This window comes from Pipra filicauda, unplaced genomic scaffold, assembly GCF_003945595.2.
Source record: "Pipra filicauda isolate LSUMZ 115617 unplaced genomic scaffold, ASM394559v2 scaffold59_size3379749_pilon, whole genome shotgun sequence".
In the NCBI taxonomy this organism is placed as follows: Eukaryota; Metazoa; Chordata; class Aves; order Passeriformes; family Pipridae; genus Pipra; species Pipra filicauda.
Window position 1 is genome coordinate 131,223 of NW_024104753.1, and position 19,541 is coordinate 150,763.

The following is a 19,541-nucleotide window of genomic DNA, read 5'->3' on the forward strand; positions in this document are numbered from 1 at the left end:
GTTTTACCTCTATTTGGATAGGCAGCTAAAATTCCGGCTTTGAACACTTAGGTAAACCAAAATAAAATACTGTAAATTTAAATGCTGTCCCAGCACCAGCTGATACTGCATGATCTTTTTTCTCCATGAAAGGGGGTTGCTGCATTTATTATTTAAGCATTTATGACTTCTCCCTAATGATAGACTCTATGAAATGAGTGCTTTTAAGGCAAAGAGGATTAGAGTTTGCCATTAATGAAATTATCTGAATAGATTATCTTCCATTTATCTTGATGTCTCCATGATGGAAATCCCAGATCATAACTCAAAGTCATCATGTTGCTTTTGTGTCGTTACTTATAAGTGAACAAATTATTATTGCTACAAGAGATCTTATATGAGAGCAATATTAGCATTTTAAACCCCTATGATTTATTTTGCAAAGATATCTCACAATAAGAGAGTGAAAAATTACACCCCAGTTTCTCTCTTTAGCTAAGGTAAAACTGCAGTCCTACTATCTTGAATTTGGAAGAGGAGAGAGGGGGATTGGAATGCAAATCAGAATATGACCAACCAAAGCATTCTTGGATTTGGCCCACAGTGGATGATGAATAGTCAGATACCAGCTGTAAGAGGGCCCTAAGCTGATTAGAGTTTTAAGGTGGATCTGCTGAGACCTTACCCTACAGTGAAGATCCTCAAGAAGACCTAAATGATTTTAAACTCAAAAATGCTATCTTTTATAAAATCTACAAAATAATAAAAACATGGCAGAAATTGAAAGCACCTAGGTTTTGTCTATATTAGTAACTGGCACAGTAGTATATGACTATCCTAGCATTAAGGAATACTGTAGCATCCGCACTACGTTCCCTTTCTCCTGTAGATTTATCATAGCAGGATTTCTGCCTGCATTGCAGGCACAGTGTGTGTTTCATCTACACACAGATGAAGGAAAGATGAAGAACAACAGAACAGTTGGTGCTGATGAGTTGATGTCCACACTGTACGTCTTATGGGAGGTCTACCTCTGTTCACATCTTCTCTCTGGACATTCGAGAGCAGCTGGAGTTCTTCAGCTGAACTTCTGGAAAGTGTCTTTCATCTTAATTTCATCTGTGATGAATTCAGTCGGTGGCACTCTGAGACCGAATCACAGCTTACAGGGACAGATGTGAAATTCACTTCGAAACTAAAATACTAATGTAGCTATAACTGGACACTGGAGGCATGGAAAGGTGTTTATATTTAACTCTCTGACTTCCCTCTATTTCCTTTGGTTGACTCCCAGTCTCCAGGACACTCTGCAGATTTCAAGGAATGAAACATGCTGCTGAAAAGAGGGGAGTCTAAACCCAAGTGCTATCCACCATGGGAACTTCTGCGTTACTTATTGTGATTAACAAAAGGAGGACTCCTAAGTCTTATCCCTAAGGAAAGAAAGCAGCATAGTCTATTAATGCCTCATGCCAATTTATAGCTGGAGCAAGATAAAGTAGTCATGCAAATCATTTGGTACAAACTCTTTCAAGGTTTGAAATTAAATATCTGAATATACAGGGAAACATCTCACTTATTCTCACTTAGCTTTCACTAACTCTCTGCTTCAGCTGAATATAATTTCAACACAGTTGTCTCATGACACAGAACTAACTAAACACACATAAAAGTGACCTTTGCCTGGGCATAAGGTGTCTCAGACTCCTAGTTGTGCTTACAGAACCTCATGTCTTCATATAAAAATATCTGAACTTTTGGCAGTTCAAGCATAGCAATCTCTGTCAAGTGAACAGTGGACTTTTTTTAATCTGAAATCAACATACGCCTTCTCCCTTATCAGTGCTGCAGGGGATGGATGTGACTTGTAGGATGTGAATGCTGGAGCTTCAGATGTGCTTCATGCTAAGACTTTGCAAAGAGGCTTTAACCCAAATGAGAGCTGGGGAGTTCAGGATCCCTCGAGACCCGTTCCTAAGCAGCCTGCCCTCTATACATTAGACTGCTGGCAAACTCTGGGATGACTTTGTCTCGAAGGATTATGCATGTGAGGAAGAAGGAAGCATCTATGATTGTGTGACCTATTTGCTGGGGAAACTGCAATAAGGACCTCTGCATTTCTATCTTTTGGTAACATCAGCACTAGCACTTAATCGCTTGCAATATTGCCAAAGATTTATTGCTACAATACAAAATCATTATCAGTTTAAGTAGGTGAATATCCATAGAAGCCAGACAGCATTGTTCCAAAAAGGTAGCCATCCGTTAATTACAGTCTTAACTAATTTCTAATTTTGTTTTGGTTTGTTTTGCTTCATTGAAAATCAGATATTCTATGTGAAACACAGTGTGTGACTATGGAATAGAAGTTATTTGCTGTCAGAGTATGAAATTTCTCTCTGAAGCTCACAGAGAAGTTCAGAGTCAGACTGGAAGAGAACTCAAGTGTTTCTGGACTGATTTGGAAGACAGCAGCTGGTTTAACATAAGTGAACATTAATGAGATGGTTGCATGTTCCTGAGGTTCTTGCTCTAGGAGCCTGTAGTATTCAAACCTTGAGTTTCTCAGTAGGAAGCTGGTGGATTGTACAATAACAGATTTGAATTGTCTTTTACATTATTGTCATTTAATCTAGGAAACAAAATAAGGTCTTGAAAAAAGAAAGACAGATGTCAGTACTTCAGAACACAGTCCCACAAACACTTAAATGCAGTAGCTCACCACATCTGGGATTCCTGTGCACACTTAAAAGGCTTCTAGATAATGTGGTGGATGCATGTATTAAAATGTTTTCTGGAACAAATCTGGAATTAAGTACTAAGCAATGCTGTGGTATTCAAGAAATGTAATATGTAAACGGCAATATGAATAATGTTCTAAGAATTATTTTTTTTTTACGTATTTTTCCCAAGCAAGGAAGTGCCTAACTTCTAAAGCATTGCGTCAGTGATCAGTTCTTTGAATCTGAAACTTTGTCATTCTCCAGATTAACACGTTAGCCTTATTTTTTATTTGTAGGATTTGAATAATTTTAATGTCTTTGGTTTTTTTTGCCAGGGTACAGAACCAGAAGATAAAGTAGAGTCCATGGGAACATTAAAACGACTGCAGAAATTGGTCCGAACAAAAAAAACGAGTACACAAAGCTTGGAAGATGTTAAGCATGTTTTGCTCCCCCTCAGTAAGTACAGCATCATATCAGCATTCTTGCCAACATTTGGCAAATGACACTGTATTGAACATAACTGTAAACAATCCTGTCCTGGTCTGTCATTCACCACCCACAATTTTCAAACCCCAGCTGATATGTTACTGTGATACCACTTGAGTGCTGACTTCCTCATAGTGTGAAAACCTGTTTCCTGTCACACTAGCTCGAGTTTTGTAACAGTATATCTCGCAAGTGGGGATTTTAGATAAATAGAATTGTATAACAGCGGGGCCTCCGGGATGGGGAAAATTTGTTTTTGCAGTAGTTCCTAGGTTTGTATCACATTTCGGATCAGAAAGGCAAAACTCACGAATGTGGAGATAACTTTCATTGTTAACCCATGAAGCAGTAGCAGCTGGGAGTGCAGGAAGGTCTGTATTATGATAAGCAAGTTGGCTTCTCATCATACCTGATTGCCTTGGGCCATAAGACACAGGAATTCTACACTGATTCTGGGGTCAGGTTATTTTCTGGAGTCTCCTATGGATCACTGATCTGACTGTGCAGCAGTTCTTCCTCTGAACTTGTTTTGCCAATTTAAAAGTGCATGCACTTGTTGTAAAATGCACTTGTGTACATGATTATTTTTAAACCAATACTACCAAATGAGTTTAAACTGTCTGATGAACTGCTGCTCCAGCCAGCTCATTGCTTAGGCTGAAGCACATGAGGAAATAATGGATTTCAGCCACTACTTTGTAGCTACATACTGAGAAGGGGTGGGAGAGGAAATATCCAGAAAGTTTCCTAAACTTTTCCATTATTTAGGCTAAACTCATGATCTCTGCAACTGTGACATCTAGTTACCAAATTTTCATATTCAGGGCAGAACCAGTAAACTTTTCCAGGCTTTTGAGGGATCAAGATAAATTTAACAAATGGAGAATAGATTTTACTTTTGGCTCAGATGCCTGACCCAATACAAAATACTTTCCATTTCCCACTTATCATTATTTGTTTTTTTAGTGGAGTCCTTGTGTTTTTCATTATAGAGAATGCAACAGACAGCATTTAAAAAAAAAAGTGCCACTTTCTCTGTGAATTGCAACATATCATAACAGAAGTATTTGTATTTTTAAAGATGCGTTAGAGGATGCATATCTCTCTGAAGAGGATGAAGAAGCACTGACTTCTTGCATGAAGCTGACAAGACCTCAGGAGAAGAAAACCTGGAAAGACAGCTCAAGGAGAAAAGAAGAGAGTGAGACCAGGCCAGATTTTATTTCTGCGTCTCTCGGCCGCACATACACTTCCAGACTTAATAACTTAGGAACTATTTCAATTCATTCAGAAACTGAATTTCACTTGTGGAGTGACTGGAAGACGTTTCCTGACAACCAGCTCTGTCCTTGTGACTTCTTGATTTCAAAAATAGAAGAATGGGAAAACTGTACTTGCTCTTCTCATCAGCCACATCTCACATATTCCCTAACTGATATGGATCTACAGTACTCCTGGGTAAGTGGAAGTGGTTTCTTTTGTGCTGATATGCATAAAAAGTGGAAACTTTTTGCTCTGACTCAGCATTAAAGGGATGCCGTCATCTTCCATGTGGTTATGAAATGCAATAAACCAAATTTAGATTTCAGGTAAATGGATGTGAATGCATTGTTCAGGCTAACACCAGGGTTCATATAGCCCTAGGTAGTTCATTTTTAACCATGCAGACATCAGCAGCATGGAGATGGAAGGCTTTAGGCTATTCTGTTTCTCATCAGCACACTCATGTATTTTTGGGTTTTTATCTGTATATTAAATACTCATCCTTCCAGGCTTAGAAAAGTTTCTGGAAGTCTGGGGTAAGTCAGTAAGGGACAATGAAGCAGATGGGCTTGGATCAGGCTTCTAGAGGTCACTGCAATACTAGTAAAGGACACTAGAGTTATTTAGGCAAATGTCAGAGGTTGAAATGGTATCTGTGCTTCTGCCTTCTTGGATCAGCTCAGCTGGTAGAGCCTATTTTTGCAGTAACCTGTGTGCCAGCAAGAAGATTTTCGGGACAGAATCAAAGAGAGTTTAATCTTGGTCTGAAATTATCTTTCTGGATAGTTTTCTAGGGGAGGCTTTTGTATTTAAATGGATGTGTTTTTTTAAAAGGTTATTTGAAACGGGAAAAACAAAAACAAGAAAAGCTTTTGTTGGTGAGATATACAAAATATAGTCACTGCAATGAAGCTTTTCTCCCTCTCCTCACTGGGCACAGCAGGTCTTCTGGCACTCCACATAGTGGTAAGCACGTGGTGGGGGAACTAGTTGAGTGAAACGTATCAGGGAAGCAGTAAAGAGCAGCCTCTTTTCCCTTCATGCCTGTTCCCTCGGCAGTACTCCGGGGACAGAGCTGTCTCTCACTATGAAATAAGGCCAGCTCCCAGGAAAGTGCACCTAAACCACAGGGGGCAAGATACCCGCTGAAACCTGCCAGCTGAGTGTTCAAAGGGAGACCTGAGCAACCATAACCTTAGACCAGAGAGTCTCCTGCTGAAAACACCGTGTTCTGTAATGGGTGCTCATATATCACTGGGAAAGGTACATGTATAGGTGTGTGGGTCTATATAGCAACCATGTTTCTGAATACATGGAGGTAGTAGTTCAGGTCCTTTTCAATGGCACAGTAACTGACATAAGAGGCAGTACCTGAAACATGGGATTTATCTAGCTGCAGGTTTTCCTGGGATTTGATGTAGAAAACAGAAAGTGTAAAACTTCCATTGATAGAACCGTTATTAGAAAAGAGAGAAAGCAAACCACCCCTAAAAAAACCTGAGGAAGGTGCAGCACTGCAACCCTGGACAGCCTTAGCAGTGCAGAGTCCCAGGGAGAGCCCCTGCAGACAGACCTCCGGGGCAGAGCGTTGGCAGAAATAGGCTGGGAGCTGTGAACATAGGCTGTGCTCTGTCAGGTGAATCCTCCTGCCTGCCAGTAAATAGGACTCTCTGTAGAAACTGAATTGTGTCAGGGATGCTGGGCTCCATCATATGCCTGGTTCCTAATGAAAGCAGCTTTCAGCATCCTGAGCCAAGGATGAAGTCCCAGGTCAAAATAGTAATAGATGTGTCGGTCAGATTTATGAGACCATAAGTGTCAATTCAAGTAATTTTATTTCATTTTGTCACAAACAGCCTGTTAACGTTCTCTGCCCTGGTGAGATTTGTCCTACCCATGTTACTATTAACTGCCAGCAAGGGGTTTAGTGCGTTTTTTTCCTGAATTGTTTATTTTGCCATCTGCCTTCCTGACGGGCTCCCTGACTTTAATGTATCTCTGTGGGCTTAGTGTCTTTGGATTTAGATTACAGTCAATGACAAGTCACCTCATTCTTTGCATTTGCATTCTACCAACTGGCTCAATTGAAGATTACAAAGACTAGATTTTCAGTTTTGCTGTTTAAGGATCAAAAAGCGGACGCTGGTGATTTTGCTATGAGAGGATCAGACACTGGGGATGGTGCAGATGTTCTTTCTGGTGTTGATTTACTTGTTAGAGTAAACCCAATATATTCCATGATACTCTTTCTGATTCTATGAATAAGAAGGTATAATTTCATTTTCTTGACTTGGCAACTACTCTGTTGTCTTTGCTGCAGCATGTTGTGGAGGAGATAGACTGAGATGTACTGCTGAAATTCCTGTTGGTATGTCCTGAATTGAGGCACACAGGCAAAACTAGTAGATGCAAGACCAAAATCCAGGACTCTGCTATTCAATCAACAAACTGTGGCTTATCTGGCTTGGGGGACAGACAAATATCTAGGTTGGACACATGTTATTCGGGCTCATCTCAGCAGCATGCGCAAAGCTGATTGAGTCTAGCCTTAATTAAAACTTGAATTGCGGATAGTGAATTAAGTAGTGCTCTTCCATAATCATAGGGAAAAAGACCTAGATGTCTTCACGATAGATTGCCGTTTAGAGAGACAAAATATGAGTAATCCTAATTCCCTTCCTCCATTTTCTTCCCTTCCTTTTCTTCCTCTTCCGTTCTTCCTCCTCAGCACTTTACAAAGCCTCCCTTACAGTGTTTCCTGTTGCCATTTTTTTTTACCTAAACCAGTAAAAAGGCTGACAGAAGTCATCCGAGCCAGTCATCTGAACGAGAACTGTGAGAACAGACTGCAAAAATCATGTCCCTCTTCAGCTACAACAGGCTCCCCCAGCTCCAGTTACTCTTCCTTCAGCCTCCCCCCGTTAAGCTCACAACACTCACCTGCGTTAGCTGGACTGCCTCTGGCCCAGGGACATTGCAGGCAGCTCACATGTCACCCATCCTGCCCACTTTCATGTATTGTGAAAATATTTTAGAAGTCTGTATTTCTGTCCTTTAATGAAATCCAGAACTGTGTGCTGTGTTACCATTTTGTAGCCACAGTGCCACCATTAGCAACTTTATGCAAAGCGAACTTAGACACAGGTCTTTTTTTATACTTTTTTTTTGTATTGTTTAGCTCTTTAAAATATAATTAGTGGTTGGTCAAAATTTTGCCTAGGGCAACACAGAGCATTGCTTTTTTCAGTGTGGCAGGAGTGCCATGTGAAATTATTGTAACTGGTATTCTTTCCAGAGAGATGAAATTTACAAATAATTCTTCCTTAAAAAGTGAAAGAGTGTATTTTTAAAAATACAAAATACTTCAGAGAAAAGGAAAAAAGAAAAATATAACTGTATGCTTGAAAAAAGAAACTACTATGCTGCATATTTTCTCATTATCACAAAGTATATTGGGGGAGAGAAATGAGTGATGCAGGCTGATGTTTGTGATGTTATGAATCAGATAAAAATCGGGCAGAGGATGGAAAAAAGATTGTCCAGACACCACTTTAATAACCACTTGACCTTAATGTGAAAGGTTATTGGGTTTTAATGCTTCTTTTTATTCCTCAAGCTTAGCCCTGCAGAAAACAGTTCAGCTGTCTGTCTCAGAATTTTTTTAGATTGTGGTTACTAGAAGCTGCCCTTCTGTTATTTGTATGCTAAGATCCTCACTGCCCAAACAAAGCGGTATACTTAGAAATGCCATGTCCATATGACTTTTATACAAGCTATTTCAGCCTTCTGTTGCTTTTTCTCAATCTGTGCAATTGCATAAGACTTTTGCAGTCTCATACAAGGAAAAATCCACAGTCAGAGGCTTTCAAAGTACAGGAGCTCGATAGGCTTGAATGGACCTGAAATAGGAACGGAGTGGAGCACATTGTGGGGTCACAGATGAGGGGTCCTCTTCACACAAGGGTTCAAAGTCTCTCCTCGACAGCCTGAGACAGAAAGAAAAAAGCTGATGAGTCCCTTTCTCTTCTCCCTCAATACTTTAACATGCTATTTCACTGGCTGACCCATCCACTCTCCCAATAACTGTGCAATATGGAAGCTGTGTTTGTAGAATCATCCAGACCTCCTTTACGGGAGAAGGAGAGGAGACAACATCCTCTGTTGGAGACAAATCAGCAGGGAGTTACTGGAAGTAGGTTTATCTTCTTCACACATCTGAGCAGCATGGTTAAGTTTTACAGAAGAAGGATTTAGTCATTGATACCATAAGAATATTTATCTGTTGCAGCCTGTGTTTGGCATTCAGTGAGAATGAAATACAAGGGACATTTCCCAAGACTAGAGAAGACCTGGGATTTTGGTGAGGAGAAATAAAATCTAAAGCTACTGCAGAGCAAGACACCTTTTCTCTCCCATTTTCAGGTTAAGAGAAACCAATCTGCAAAAGATTGGTTTCTATCCGATACAAATGCATTACAATTGTGGTGGAATGAATAATAAGTTTGGGAACACTACAAGTGATGTTATGCCAATATATGTATTCATTCTGTCCATATTCCTCTCAGGAAAGTGTCGTGGTCTTGTTATGCCCTGCTGTTATGTCTGTGGTTCTCTGCAATGTCAGTAACCTTGTGGCCTCTTGATTTCCTCGTGGTCTGGCTTGCTTCCTTGTCAGACAAGCCGTTTCTCAGCATCTCTCTTTGACCCCTAGTAGACATGCCTAGTTTGACACTCTTAACTCTGGTTTTGGACATTTTCTTATCCTAACTTTTCCTGACATACTGTACTTGGTAGGTTCTGGTTCCCAGTTGCCCCGTAATGGCCTTGCTTCCTTGCTGTGGTGCTCTTCCCCTGCCCTCTGCACTGCTTCTGCTGCTCCTGGTCATCTTGGTTCTCAAAAACATGCTGTATATTGCCTTGAGGTTTATGCAGGTTATTGGATCTGTGATACCAGTGACTGAGCATTGTTCCCTAGGTTGGTGAAGTGGGGAGGAAGGGTGTGGGCAGTCAGTACTGAACAAAGAGTGCTCTTCTCTGGCAACATGTGCTCGGAAGCTGGAAGTTGTATTGACCATTTGCACAGCCCACTTGTGGGAAGATTTCTGCTTCGTTTCAGCCAGCAGTTTCTCCTGCACACTAGAATGCCGTGGGCTTTAATGGACTTTCTGATTGCTCAATTTTCTTAAGCAATTTGACTGTTTTCTGCAGGTTTTGATTTCTTCAGCTAATGTATTTCTGTTGAGAGACAGCTGAATGTGCCTTAGAAGAGCTTTCTCAATTGCATTTTGAATCCTCGTTTGGCACAAATATAGCACTAAAAAGAACGCCTGGAAATCCCCAAATTGCCTTTCTGAGACACCAGTTTTAACTGCTCTGGTCACTGTAGCTGCTTCACTGTCAGTAATAAGTGGTCCTTTTAAAAGCTGTAGCTTTTGTTCCTATTTCAGTGACAAGGCAGGAAGCCAGATTCTCACCAAGTATAAATCTATTTTCTACTGCTGTTAGAGAGTTCTGCTTAGCTGTACCCAAGCTGAGGCCCAAAGTCTTTGCCCAGGGAAGACATAAAGGGCAGCTGGAAGGGTGGCAGTAAACAAAACCCTCAAGACCATGATGATGGGCGTTCAGGTGATAAGCTGTGGCTGAGACATGAAAACAGGATTTGTTTTCTAAGGTATGAAACTGTCCCCAGCTGCTTCTTTTTCATCTTATCATGTCTTAATTTAAAAGGCTCCCAGCAGGTTTCCTGTTGCTTTTTATAACATTCTAGCTAATTTCACCTGTTACTCTGCTCTTCCCACCAGTCCAGCACCTCATCCCTTCACACTCTGTACTCAGCACCTCTCTTGCAAGGTAAAGACACAGCTAGAGACACCACCATGCTCTCCAGACTGCAGACTTTGAAGGTACATGAGCTGATAGACAAAAAGGAACAGTGCTACAGTTAAATTTAGCACATGATTAAATTCAAAGGCACTTGCTTTTCCTCAGTCCAAACCCTGTTCCAGGACCTTGTTAAAACTTACTTTAAATTTTAAGACTTGTGAGGGGGTAGGGATTGAGATATATTTATGCAAGTCTGTTGTGGTCAAGTGCTTATTTTCTTGATGCTTCAGAGTCTGTAGAGATTTATTTTGTCTCCTGTCACAGGGAGCTTTATTTAAGAAACAATTACATCAGTAAGTTGGTAAATATTATATGTCTCGCTTCAGTTAAATACAAAAAGTGGAAGAAAATCACCTCTCTCAAGCTTTGTGCTTGGAAGAGAGAAGCCTGTGGGGGTGTCCAGCCTCACTAGAACTGCACCATTGCACTGTGCTGGTAGTAAATATCTGCCACTGCCATTCCACATCCTACAGTGATTTTTGCTATTTCCTGCATAGTAATGTGAAAAATTTTGTGTTCTCATCTCTGGTGACTTTGCTATTGTAGTCTTACAGCAGGTTTTAAAAAATATGAAAAATCTGATGCCACTGCTCTTCACTGTGGTAACTCCTGTCCTATTTTATATTTTTCATACCTTACTAGAATTTTATATATAGGGAATGATGTCATATTTTTCATTAATCTTAGAGGCATGTGTACCTAATTTTATCAGAAAGCTTGACAAACTTTTTCCTCTCCACATTTCTGGGCTGTTCTGTAAAGTTGGATTGCTAGTACCTGCTAGTATATGTAAGGCAGAATGGTAATGGAGTGAATTTATTTGCACTAAAAGATACTTTAGAATATCAGAACATTTTTAATATGGTTACAGATAACTGCAGAAGAACATTGTAATTCACCTCAGCAGATTTCATGGGTTTGCTTCTGACATAGCTGCTAGGTGCTGCAGAGCTACAGCTAGAGAGAGAAATGAAAGATTTTGGATTAGTGTCACGAGTGTAGTGTGAAGGGGACTGTAATTGTTGAAAGTGTGGGGAAAACTGGGCACTTTGTATACTTATTCTTTGTAAATGGTGTATGAATTCTTAATAGAAAAAGAGGAATGCTACCTGCTTCATGAAACATGATTAAGAGTCAAAATATAATTAAACTAAGTGCAGTTGTTGATAACAAACTGTCTGATGAAAGGATGACTTCCTGTTAGCATCCTTTAGAATTGCCAAAACGATGCACTTTTGTGTACTGAAGGAAATATATTCTCTTACCTGTCTGCTGCTTTACACACCTACACTGTGATAATATTATCCTTATGTGGATCTGCTGTCAGCCCAGTATTTTATAATAGGCATTTTTCTTGGTTTTTTTATGAAAAAAAAAAAAATTATAAAGGTTATCTTTTTTCCCATACGCCACACAAAGCAAAAAAAAGTACACATTACTCTGCTTGATCAGTGCTCCCACCGAATGAATCAGCTAATACAGGCTGTGTTTTCATGCTGTGTTGTCCTAATGCATCAGCTCCTGATGCTGGCAGGAACATTTTGACCAGTGAAGCTATCAGGTGCCTTGGGATATGCTTATCCAAGTCTGCAACTTTTAAAGTGCAATTTATCTTCTCACACTAAGTAATGCAGTTTTACTTCTGCATGGATTTTTGAAACCTAAACTTTTTTTCCTGCTCTTGTGCTTGTTGAGCTGGTGACGAGCTTCCCGTTTGTAGTCAAAATGTTTAATCTTCACTGTGCTTGCATTAGCTCAGTGCACCTTTTATGTGTGCTCATCTTCATTCAGGAGAACAAGCAAGCTCAGCTTCAGATTTCTTCCGAGTCCCCGATGAAGCTGAAATTAAAGTGCTACTCACATGACTAATTAGGTAAGGATTTTGAGGCTTTGGTAAGGAAGCCACAACTGAAGATGACTCAGGGATCCTTACTGACCTTAAGTTACAAGAATATGTAAGTGGTGGGTAGCAGTGCCATATCACAATGCCTGATACTCCTTGTTTTCTTCCCTATGTAATTCAAATGACTTTTCTCTTGGGGGACATCAATTTTCTGGAAGTTTTGAGCTGGCTCAAAACCTGATTATGTTTGCTTGCTTGTTTTGTGAGTGTAGATTAAGCTAGTTATTCTCTTTGGTAAGTCATTTTTGTATGTTTTAAAGTGTTCCTGTAAAGCTTATTTATGAAATAAGCCTTTCATTAACTAGAAGAAATTAGTTCTGTTTTCACCTCCCTCACATAGAAGTGAAGGGAAAGTCACATGATATAGGTGCTCAGCAATAGCATAAATGGAAGAGTGAGGATTTTCAGTGCCAGAAAGGCACTAAGGTTTCCAGGGCTGCAGCATTATTATAATTAATGCATTTCAGAGTCCTTTTAAAGAAACACTTTTGTTGTGACATTCTCCAGAAGTGGGGTATGTCTTGCATAATTTCACACTTGTTTTTAGAAACTGAAAATTTAATGTGAATACTGGGTGTTCATCCAACTTTGAAAAATACTTGTGGGTGAAATGAACAAGAATAGGGTCTGAAAAATAAGACTAGAAGTGAAACAATGGACACACAGTGGACACACCTCTAATTCTGATATTTAAACATTTTCTGGTGTTTAGATCATTAGAAGACAAAGACCAGAGCTTTTCAGAAAGAACTGGAAAAGATTTTGTATCTGACTATTCTTTCTCGTTTTGAAAGGAATTCACCTGAGGTAATGAAATTTCTGGACCAATTTTTTTGTAGACATTTAATTGATTGAAGAAGTTCACCTTCCCTAATACATAAGGAAAGCAAATTGGAAAGTTGAACCTAACGTAATTCTTGCTGGAAGTACTTGCACTCCAATCCATTTGAAGAAATCTGGCTGAATATTTTTGTGCAAAAGGAGCAAATTAATTACATTAAATTACACGAAACTTGTTGTTCACTTCTACTTACAGCTTGTGTTTGATAGCACAGCACAAGAAATGATGACAAACAGTGCGTGGGAAGTACAAAGATCAAGAGTTCAGATAGTTTAAGATCACGAGGAAAAAACTTCTGCAGGTATCTTGAGGGTTTCTATATTTAGTTCTAGGTCACGTAGGTGTTTTAATACCCAGCTTTCTTCCCTTACATTTATGCTTCCACGTATTTTCCCTAAAAATTGCGTCAGGATACTATTCTGATTTTCTAGTTTGAAAGACTTGAATTCAAACTCCCCAAACTTTTCTTGCAGCTATATTTGCTTAGATTTTCTGCACATCTAACCATAGGGTCAAAACCTTAGAATTACATGCAGTCAGTGATCAACTGCAAAGTAGATAGCTTTTAACATAATTTCTTAGTGTTTTCCTGAACTAGAATGACAAAATGAATCCATATTCCATTTCTTCATAACTTCCTTAACCCCATGAATCATGATCCAGTGATTAAGGATGTACATAATACAGATTCAATTCCCTGCACTTCTACAGACTCTTGTGTGATATTAGACAAATCACTTGACTTGTCTGCCTCAGGCTTCATTTGCAAAATGGGGATAGAATGTTATTTCATACATCAGACGGTTGTTGCATGAGCAAGAATACACACACCAGTGTACCAGAAGTGCAGGAGTTCAAACGGTTTATTTGCAGGCTCTGACACCTCCATTTAGATTCACTCATTACACTGAATGAGACAGACATTGAGTAGAGAAAATGAGGTAACTATTAAAGCTGCATTATTAAAACTGCATCATAAAATATCCACGCATAGGAGTGAGATTCAGGTATCACAGATAGCATTCATTCTGCCTTTCCTTGACTTTAAAACTTTGTTTTCTTAATCAAATGAGTTTGTGTGTGTGTGTATGGTATGTAAGAGTTATTTTTTTAGGGTTTTAGGTATTATTATTATTTAGGCTTTGAAACACAAAAATGTTTCAAAGATTTTTTTGTGAACTTTCCCTCCCTAGGAGGGAGGAGCATAATATTAATATTTCACTTCACCAGTTTGTACACATATTAAGAAAAAACCCAAATAAGATTTGCTATAAAGGAGGAGACCTATGTGTAGCCTTCAGAGTTTTGCTGCTCCCGGAGTGAGAATCTTCTCCAGTTTAGTGTAGACCTACTACTGCTTTTGTTCAGTAGAATTTTTAGCAGATCATGGAGCTGTGGAGGGAAAAGTTTTGTCTCCTTTTCATCAGCCTCTGCTTTCTGTGGCAGCAACAAGAGAAAGGAGACAGAAAACACACAGAATAATGCGTGTGATAAAAGTAAAAAGGATCATATAGGTGAGAATAGGTGGTAAAAAAAGATTCTCTAGAGAAGGGGTATTCAAGGTATGAGTCAAAAGCTCACACGCTTTGTGGGAAGTGAGAGGAGAGGAGTTTGATAATACATTGAATAAAGATCAAGATCGGTGGAAGGAATATGGAAAAAAAAGTGGGGTGTTTGTAAAGAGGCAAAGCATCAATCTCTCTTTCCACAGAGCAGTTTCAGAAACAGCCTCCCCTTTTCATTCCCTTCTCTCCCCAAAGACAAGTTACTGACACATAAGTAATTACCTTAAACATACTGAGCACCATGACTGTCCCTGTGAGTGCTTTTAGCCTACAGCCTGAGATAAAGCATGTTATCTTAAACCCTTAATGAAATAAATTTATGCGACTGTGCTTCACTTCATCTTGTTGATGGGCTAAGAGAAGGTTCCCACCCCATTGGTGAGGCTCAGCTGACCTGGGGCAGCTTAGTCAGTTGTGACCATTCAGCCACAACCTGCAGTGTCCCGTGAAATCCTGAGTGAGGCAAGTAGGACACTAACCATGACCAGCAAAGGGTGCAATGATCACCTTGCCAGTCCTCCCCAGTGAGGGACTTGGTGCCAAAATCCAGCAGGAAAAATACCTTGTCTTTCTCGTGGGGGAGCTCAGCATGGCTGCATCTTTCCCACCCTCCTTCACCTCTACCCTGGAGCAAGTAGCTGTTGGATCAAGGTAACCACCTACACCTGCCAGACAGATGCACAGAGTAGAAGCCAGACCTCCCTACAGTGAGGTTCAGGTCTGGAAATGAGAGAAAATCAACCACTCAAGTCTCATTCCCAGTATGTGTGATTTGGCAGTCTGCTGATGGAGCTAGTTTGACCCACATCCTGCTTGATTTTTAAGGTATTGCCATTAATGTCAGCACCTGAATCAAGTTTTGTAACAGTAAGCCCACAGGTCTGGTACAAAGTGAGAAAAAGAGAAAAGAAAAAAAAAGAAAAGAAGAGAAAAGAAAGGAAAAGAAAAGAAAGGAAAAGAAAAGAAAGGAAAGGAAAAGAAAAGAAAGGAAAAGAAAAGAAAGGAAAAGAAAAGAAAGGAAAGGAAAAGAAAAGAAAGGAAAAGAAAGGAAAGGAAAAGAAAAGAAAAGAAAAGAAAAGAAAAGAAAAGAAAAGAAAAGAAAAGAAAAGAAAAGAAAAGAAAAGAAAAGAAAAGAAAAGAAAAGAAAAGAAAAGTTATCACCTTTTCTTGATGATGACTTTTTGTGTTTCTCCTGCCTATAATCTGGTATCACATCAGTTAGATGGGTAGAAAGAGAGTTTTAAGCCCGAATACATATAAAATCATCTTGTCCCTCTCAGTCACTTCCAAATTATGATTTTCTCCCACTTGATACCATATTCAACAAGAAAGGAAGAATAACATTTTTCTCTTAGAAGCAGTATGGAATCAAAACCCTGCAAGTGAATATGCAGTATGCCACACATTATTCTTTTTCATGTTAGTATTTGCACAGCAGTCCTAAAGCTGTGATGGCACATTAACGTGACACTCTGACACCAGTGAAGAAATTCATCAGGAGATATTTACTGGTAAAAGATGGTAAAAACTACGAAGAGTTTTCTGACAGCAGGCTGGCATTAGAGTTAATCAGAATTTACTTGTCTTGATATTGATTCTAATCAGAGATAGGCTGGCAGACATCATGTACATACCTTGAAAAAATCCCCTGCTGCACTGTCAGTGCTCCTGTGTTAAGCTGGTCTAAATGCCAAATGAAGCATATCATGCTTTGTGTATGAGATTAAAACAGAGAACCTACATTTATTTTTATATCAGTTCCCTTTATTGAAAATCTCATATTTGAGCTTTCTGAATAGATGTACGAGGCAACCATCACTCTTTATCTGTAAATGCATTTCTGGCAGCTGGATGACTATAAAACAACAGTCACATAAACCTGCAAATTACGTGGCATAAAATGCCCTTGTAGCTGATTAGTGATCTCAGTGTTCACTCACGGAATCCACTGAGATGTTCTAGGTATGAACACTGCAATGTAGCCCTGATTTTGATGTTCACCCAGACAAACAGCGTGCTGTTCTCTTGCATGTCTGAACTCAACAGCAGCACCTTCCTGCCAGTTACTTTCTGTTTTTCATCGCAGACTCTGCTTACAATAAATTGTACAGGAAAACCACTGGTGACGCACACATTTCTGTAGGAAATCATTACACGGATTCTGGATAAGACTGTGGCTGTGTTTTACAAGACACCAACCTTGCTGACTTCGAGTTTTCTAAACAGGAATACCTAGAAGATATAGACACAACTTTGGCTCTTACTCTTCAAGGTAATAAGAAAGAGATTTGTTCAATAGGTGAAAGCCAATCTCCTTGAGAATCCTTTTGTCACAGTAGTATAGATTTTTATTAGTGTTAGTGCTAACCTGACATAGTGTAGGTATGACTGATCTGTTCATCTGCTGCTAATGCAAGAGAATGTGTTGGGATCAAAGCTTGAGATAAGTTCTTGGTACTTCATTTTCCCTTTAGGCCAGGTGGTGTTGGGAACATGCCAAGGACACAGTCTGAGAGCCTGGCAATGAGACACTTTTTCTTACTCACAGGGTAGCAACCTCTTTTTTGTACCAGACACCTCTTTAAACTCAGTAGGAGCTCCTGTAGTAATGCACTATTAGCCTGTCCCTGCCATATTTCCTCATGACTCCATTGACCTTAGAGGCAAAGGATTAGCATAAGAGAAGGAAGAATCATAATAATAGTTTTTTTTCAGGAAGAAAAGGAAGCCCAGTAGTCTGAGAGAGGCCAAATTCACAGTTCCTGGGACTTGGCATGGTGAGGGTATTCCTCCTGCTTTGTGCCCTGATGGTTGCCTAAACAAGCTTAGACTCCCACTCCTTGTTAGTGTCTTATGTCTTTTCATTAGATGTATGTCATTAAAAATCTCCCCAATATAAATTATTTAGCAAAGACTAAGTTTTTGGATCAAAATTCAGATATTAGTTATTCACTTTGCTGAATAGACAGTTTCTACAGGTTTCATAAAAATTATGCTTTCTATGGAATAGGAGTCTTCTTGATACAGTGTCAACAAACTGCCAAATCAAGAGTGTAAGCTTAAAATATTCTTCAATTGTGTCTTGTCTCTCTAACACTCTGAGTTTCTGTGGCTTCTCCATTTTCTGTTCCTGATGAAAAAAAGCACAGAAGAGCCTATTCAACAGGAAATTATACACTTTGTTGCATGAAATCCCTGAGCATTTTGGACCAATTTTCAGTACTAAATTCTGGCTGCTCGTGGTGATGAGTTTGCAGTGAGTGTGGGCGTTTCAAAGATGGAACCTTAAGCATCCAGTTCTACTCCCCAGCACCCCAAAATCACAGCCTCCATCTTTGGAGTTAAAAGAAAAGTGAGTGTGTTGTTTAAATAGTTATAAACACAGCCCAGCCCGCAACCTCTGTCTTCTTTCATGGATTCTTGTCGGGGGAGGGAGCACTTAACTTCATTTTTTCACACTTGTTCCTCTTAGTTTCCACAGAGTCTTTGCCCTGTTGGTTTGTATGGGGAGAGCTCTGTTGAGGATTAGCTGTGCCTGTATCTGTGGCTGGCCCTTGCTCAAATCAGACCAGGAGAGGGAAGTATCTAGCTAAATTCTGGCCCATAATTAATACATATGAGGAAATTGTGTTCTGCTCATGGACATTCCTTGAGGAAATAAAGATTAAATTTGTTAAGTAAATTATTCACTGCAAATTACTCACTCAGCTTCACTTGCTATTCTGAGATTTCTGCAATATCTGAGTTAGATCATTTCAGGGAGAGGCATGGCCATAAAAACAGAGGCCGAAGGCATGATTCCTTTCTTGTACAAAATATAAATCTTCTTTTAATTAAAATAAACAGACTAAGACACTCTGGGATTGCTTAGCATTAGGGAAAGTAATGTACAGCCTCAAGGTATCCTTGAGTCTCCGGTTAAACTTGGACCAGATTTGTCTGATGGACAATGAAAAACGAGTTGCTAATATGAGGAAAGTCTCATTTCATTTGCTTTTGACAGGTGGCCAGCATGCTAAACCTTTCAATCTACTTCACACCCTGCCTTATAGTTCAACAGAATGATCAAGTTTTGAAAGGATAAGTTTACATTTACAATTTACACTGGAAGTGATCCCTCAGGGAAAGGGAACTAGATGGAGCTCTGAGGGGATATGGAGCTGTTGCAACACTTTGATACTGTGTGGGAGGGAGGCACATAAAGCACTTGAATATCCAGGACCATTCATCGTGGTCCATTCATTAAAACTGAGTAATGATAATAATAAGCTATAAGGTATGTTGCCTTTTATAAATATAATGACAGTGGGAATCATTCTCATGGGGTCATCTTAATTATTTTTAAGTGGATAGCCCTTTTCCCCGTAAGACTTTCCAGATAAAAGAGTGACATTGCCTGGTTATTTCAGGATACAGGAGTCAATCCAAGCCCCATAAAATTCACCTGAAAACCTTCTATTGATTTCACTGGGGTTTGGATCAGACTCAAAGTCCAGCAAGGAAATGGAATAAGTTACCTGCAGTCATGTCCAACAGAAAACTTAGTATAAGAGTTTTTCTTTTAATTTTACATAGATACTCATTCTCCTTTGAAAAATTAGCTTCAAATACAGAGGATATAAGCACCAAGCTTATTATTAATTTTTAATTCAAAAGAGCTACTTTTGAAATGTATTGGTTAACCAAATTAAATGAACTTAATGTTATATATGTTTGATTTTCTTCACTTTGCTACTTTTTAAAACTAGTGTGGGTCACCCTTCCAAGGGCAAGAACATAATCAGGTCAGCTTTCAAGCTGCTATAATTTTTCTGGTATGTGGATGAGGATAGGAAATAGATATGGGTGGGTACTATATCTCTTGAAATAGCCTCTTTCCTCCTGTTTAACAATAA

At 39.4% G+C, this 19,541-nt stretch overlaps 1 protein-coding gene across 1 annotated transcript in view; it reads left to right on the forward strand.

The window, feature by feature from the left end:
* The window catches only part of LOC113987260 (SAM domain-containing protein SAMSN-1-like), an 83,948-nt gene that overhangs the window by 26,432 nt on the left and 37,975 nt on the right, over nt 1-19,541 (forward strand). The window contains exons 8-9 of the mRNA XM_027719798.2: nt 3,038-3,161; nt 4,273-4,649. Of these exons, the coding sequence (XP_027575599.1) occupies nt 3,038-3,161; nt 4,273-4,649 (501 nt within the window). The remainder of the gene's footprint in view (nt 1-3,037; nt 3,162-4,272; nt 4,650-19,541) is intronic.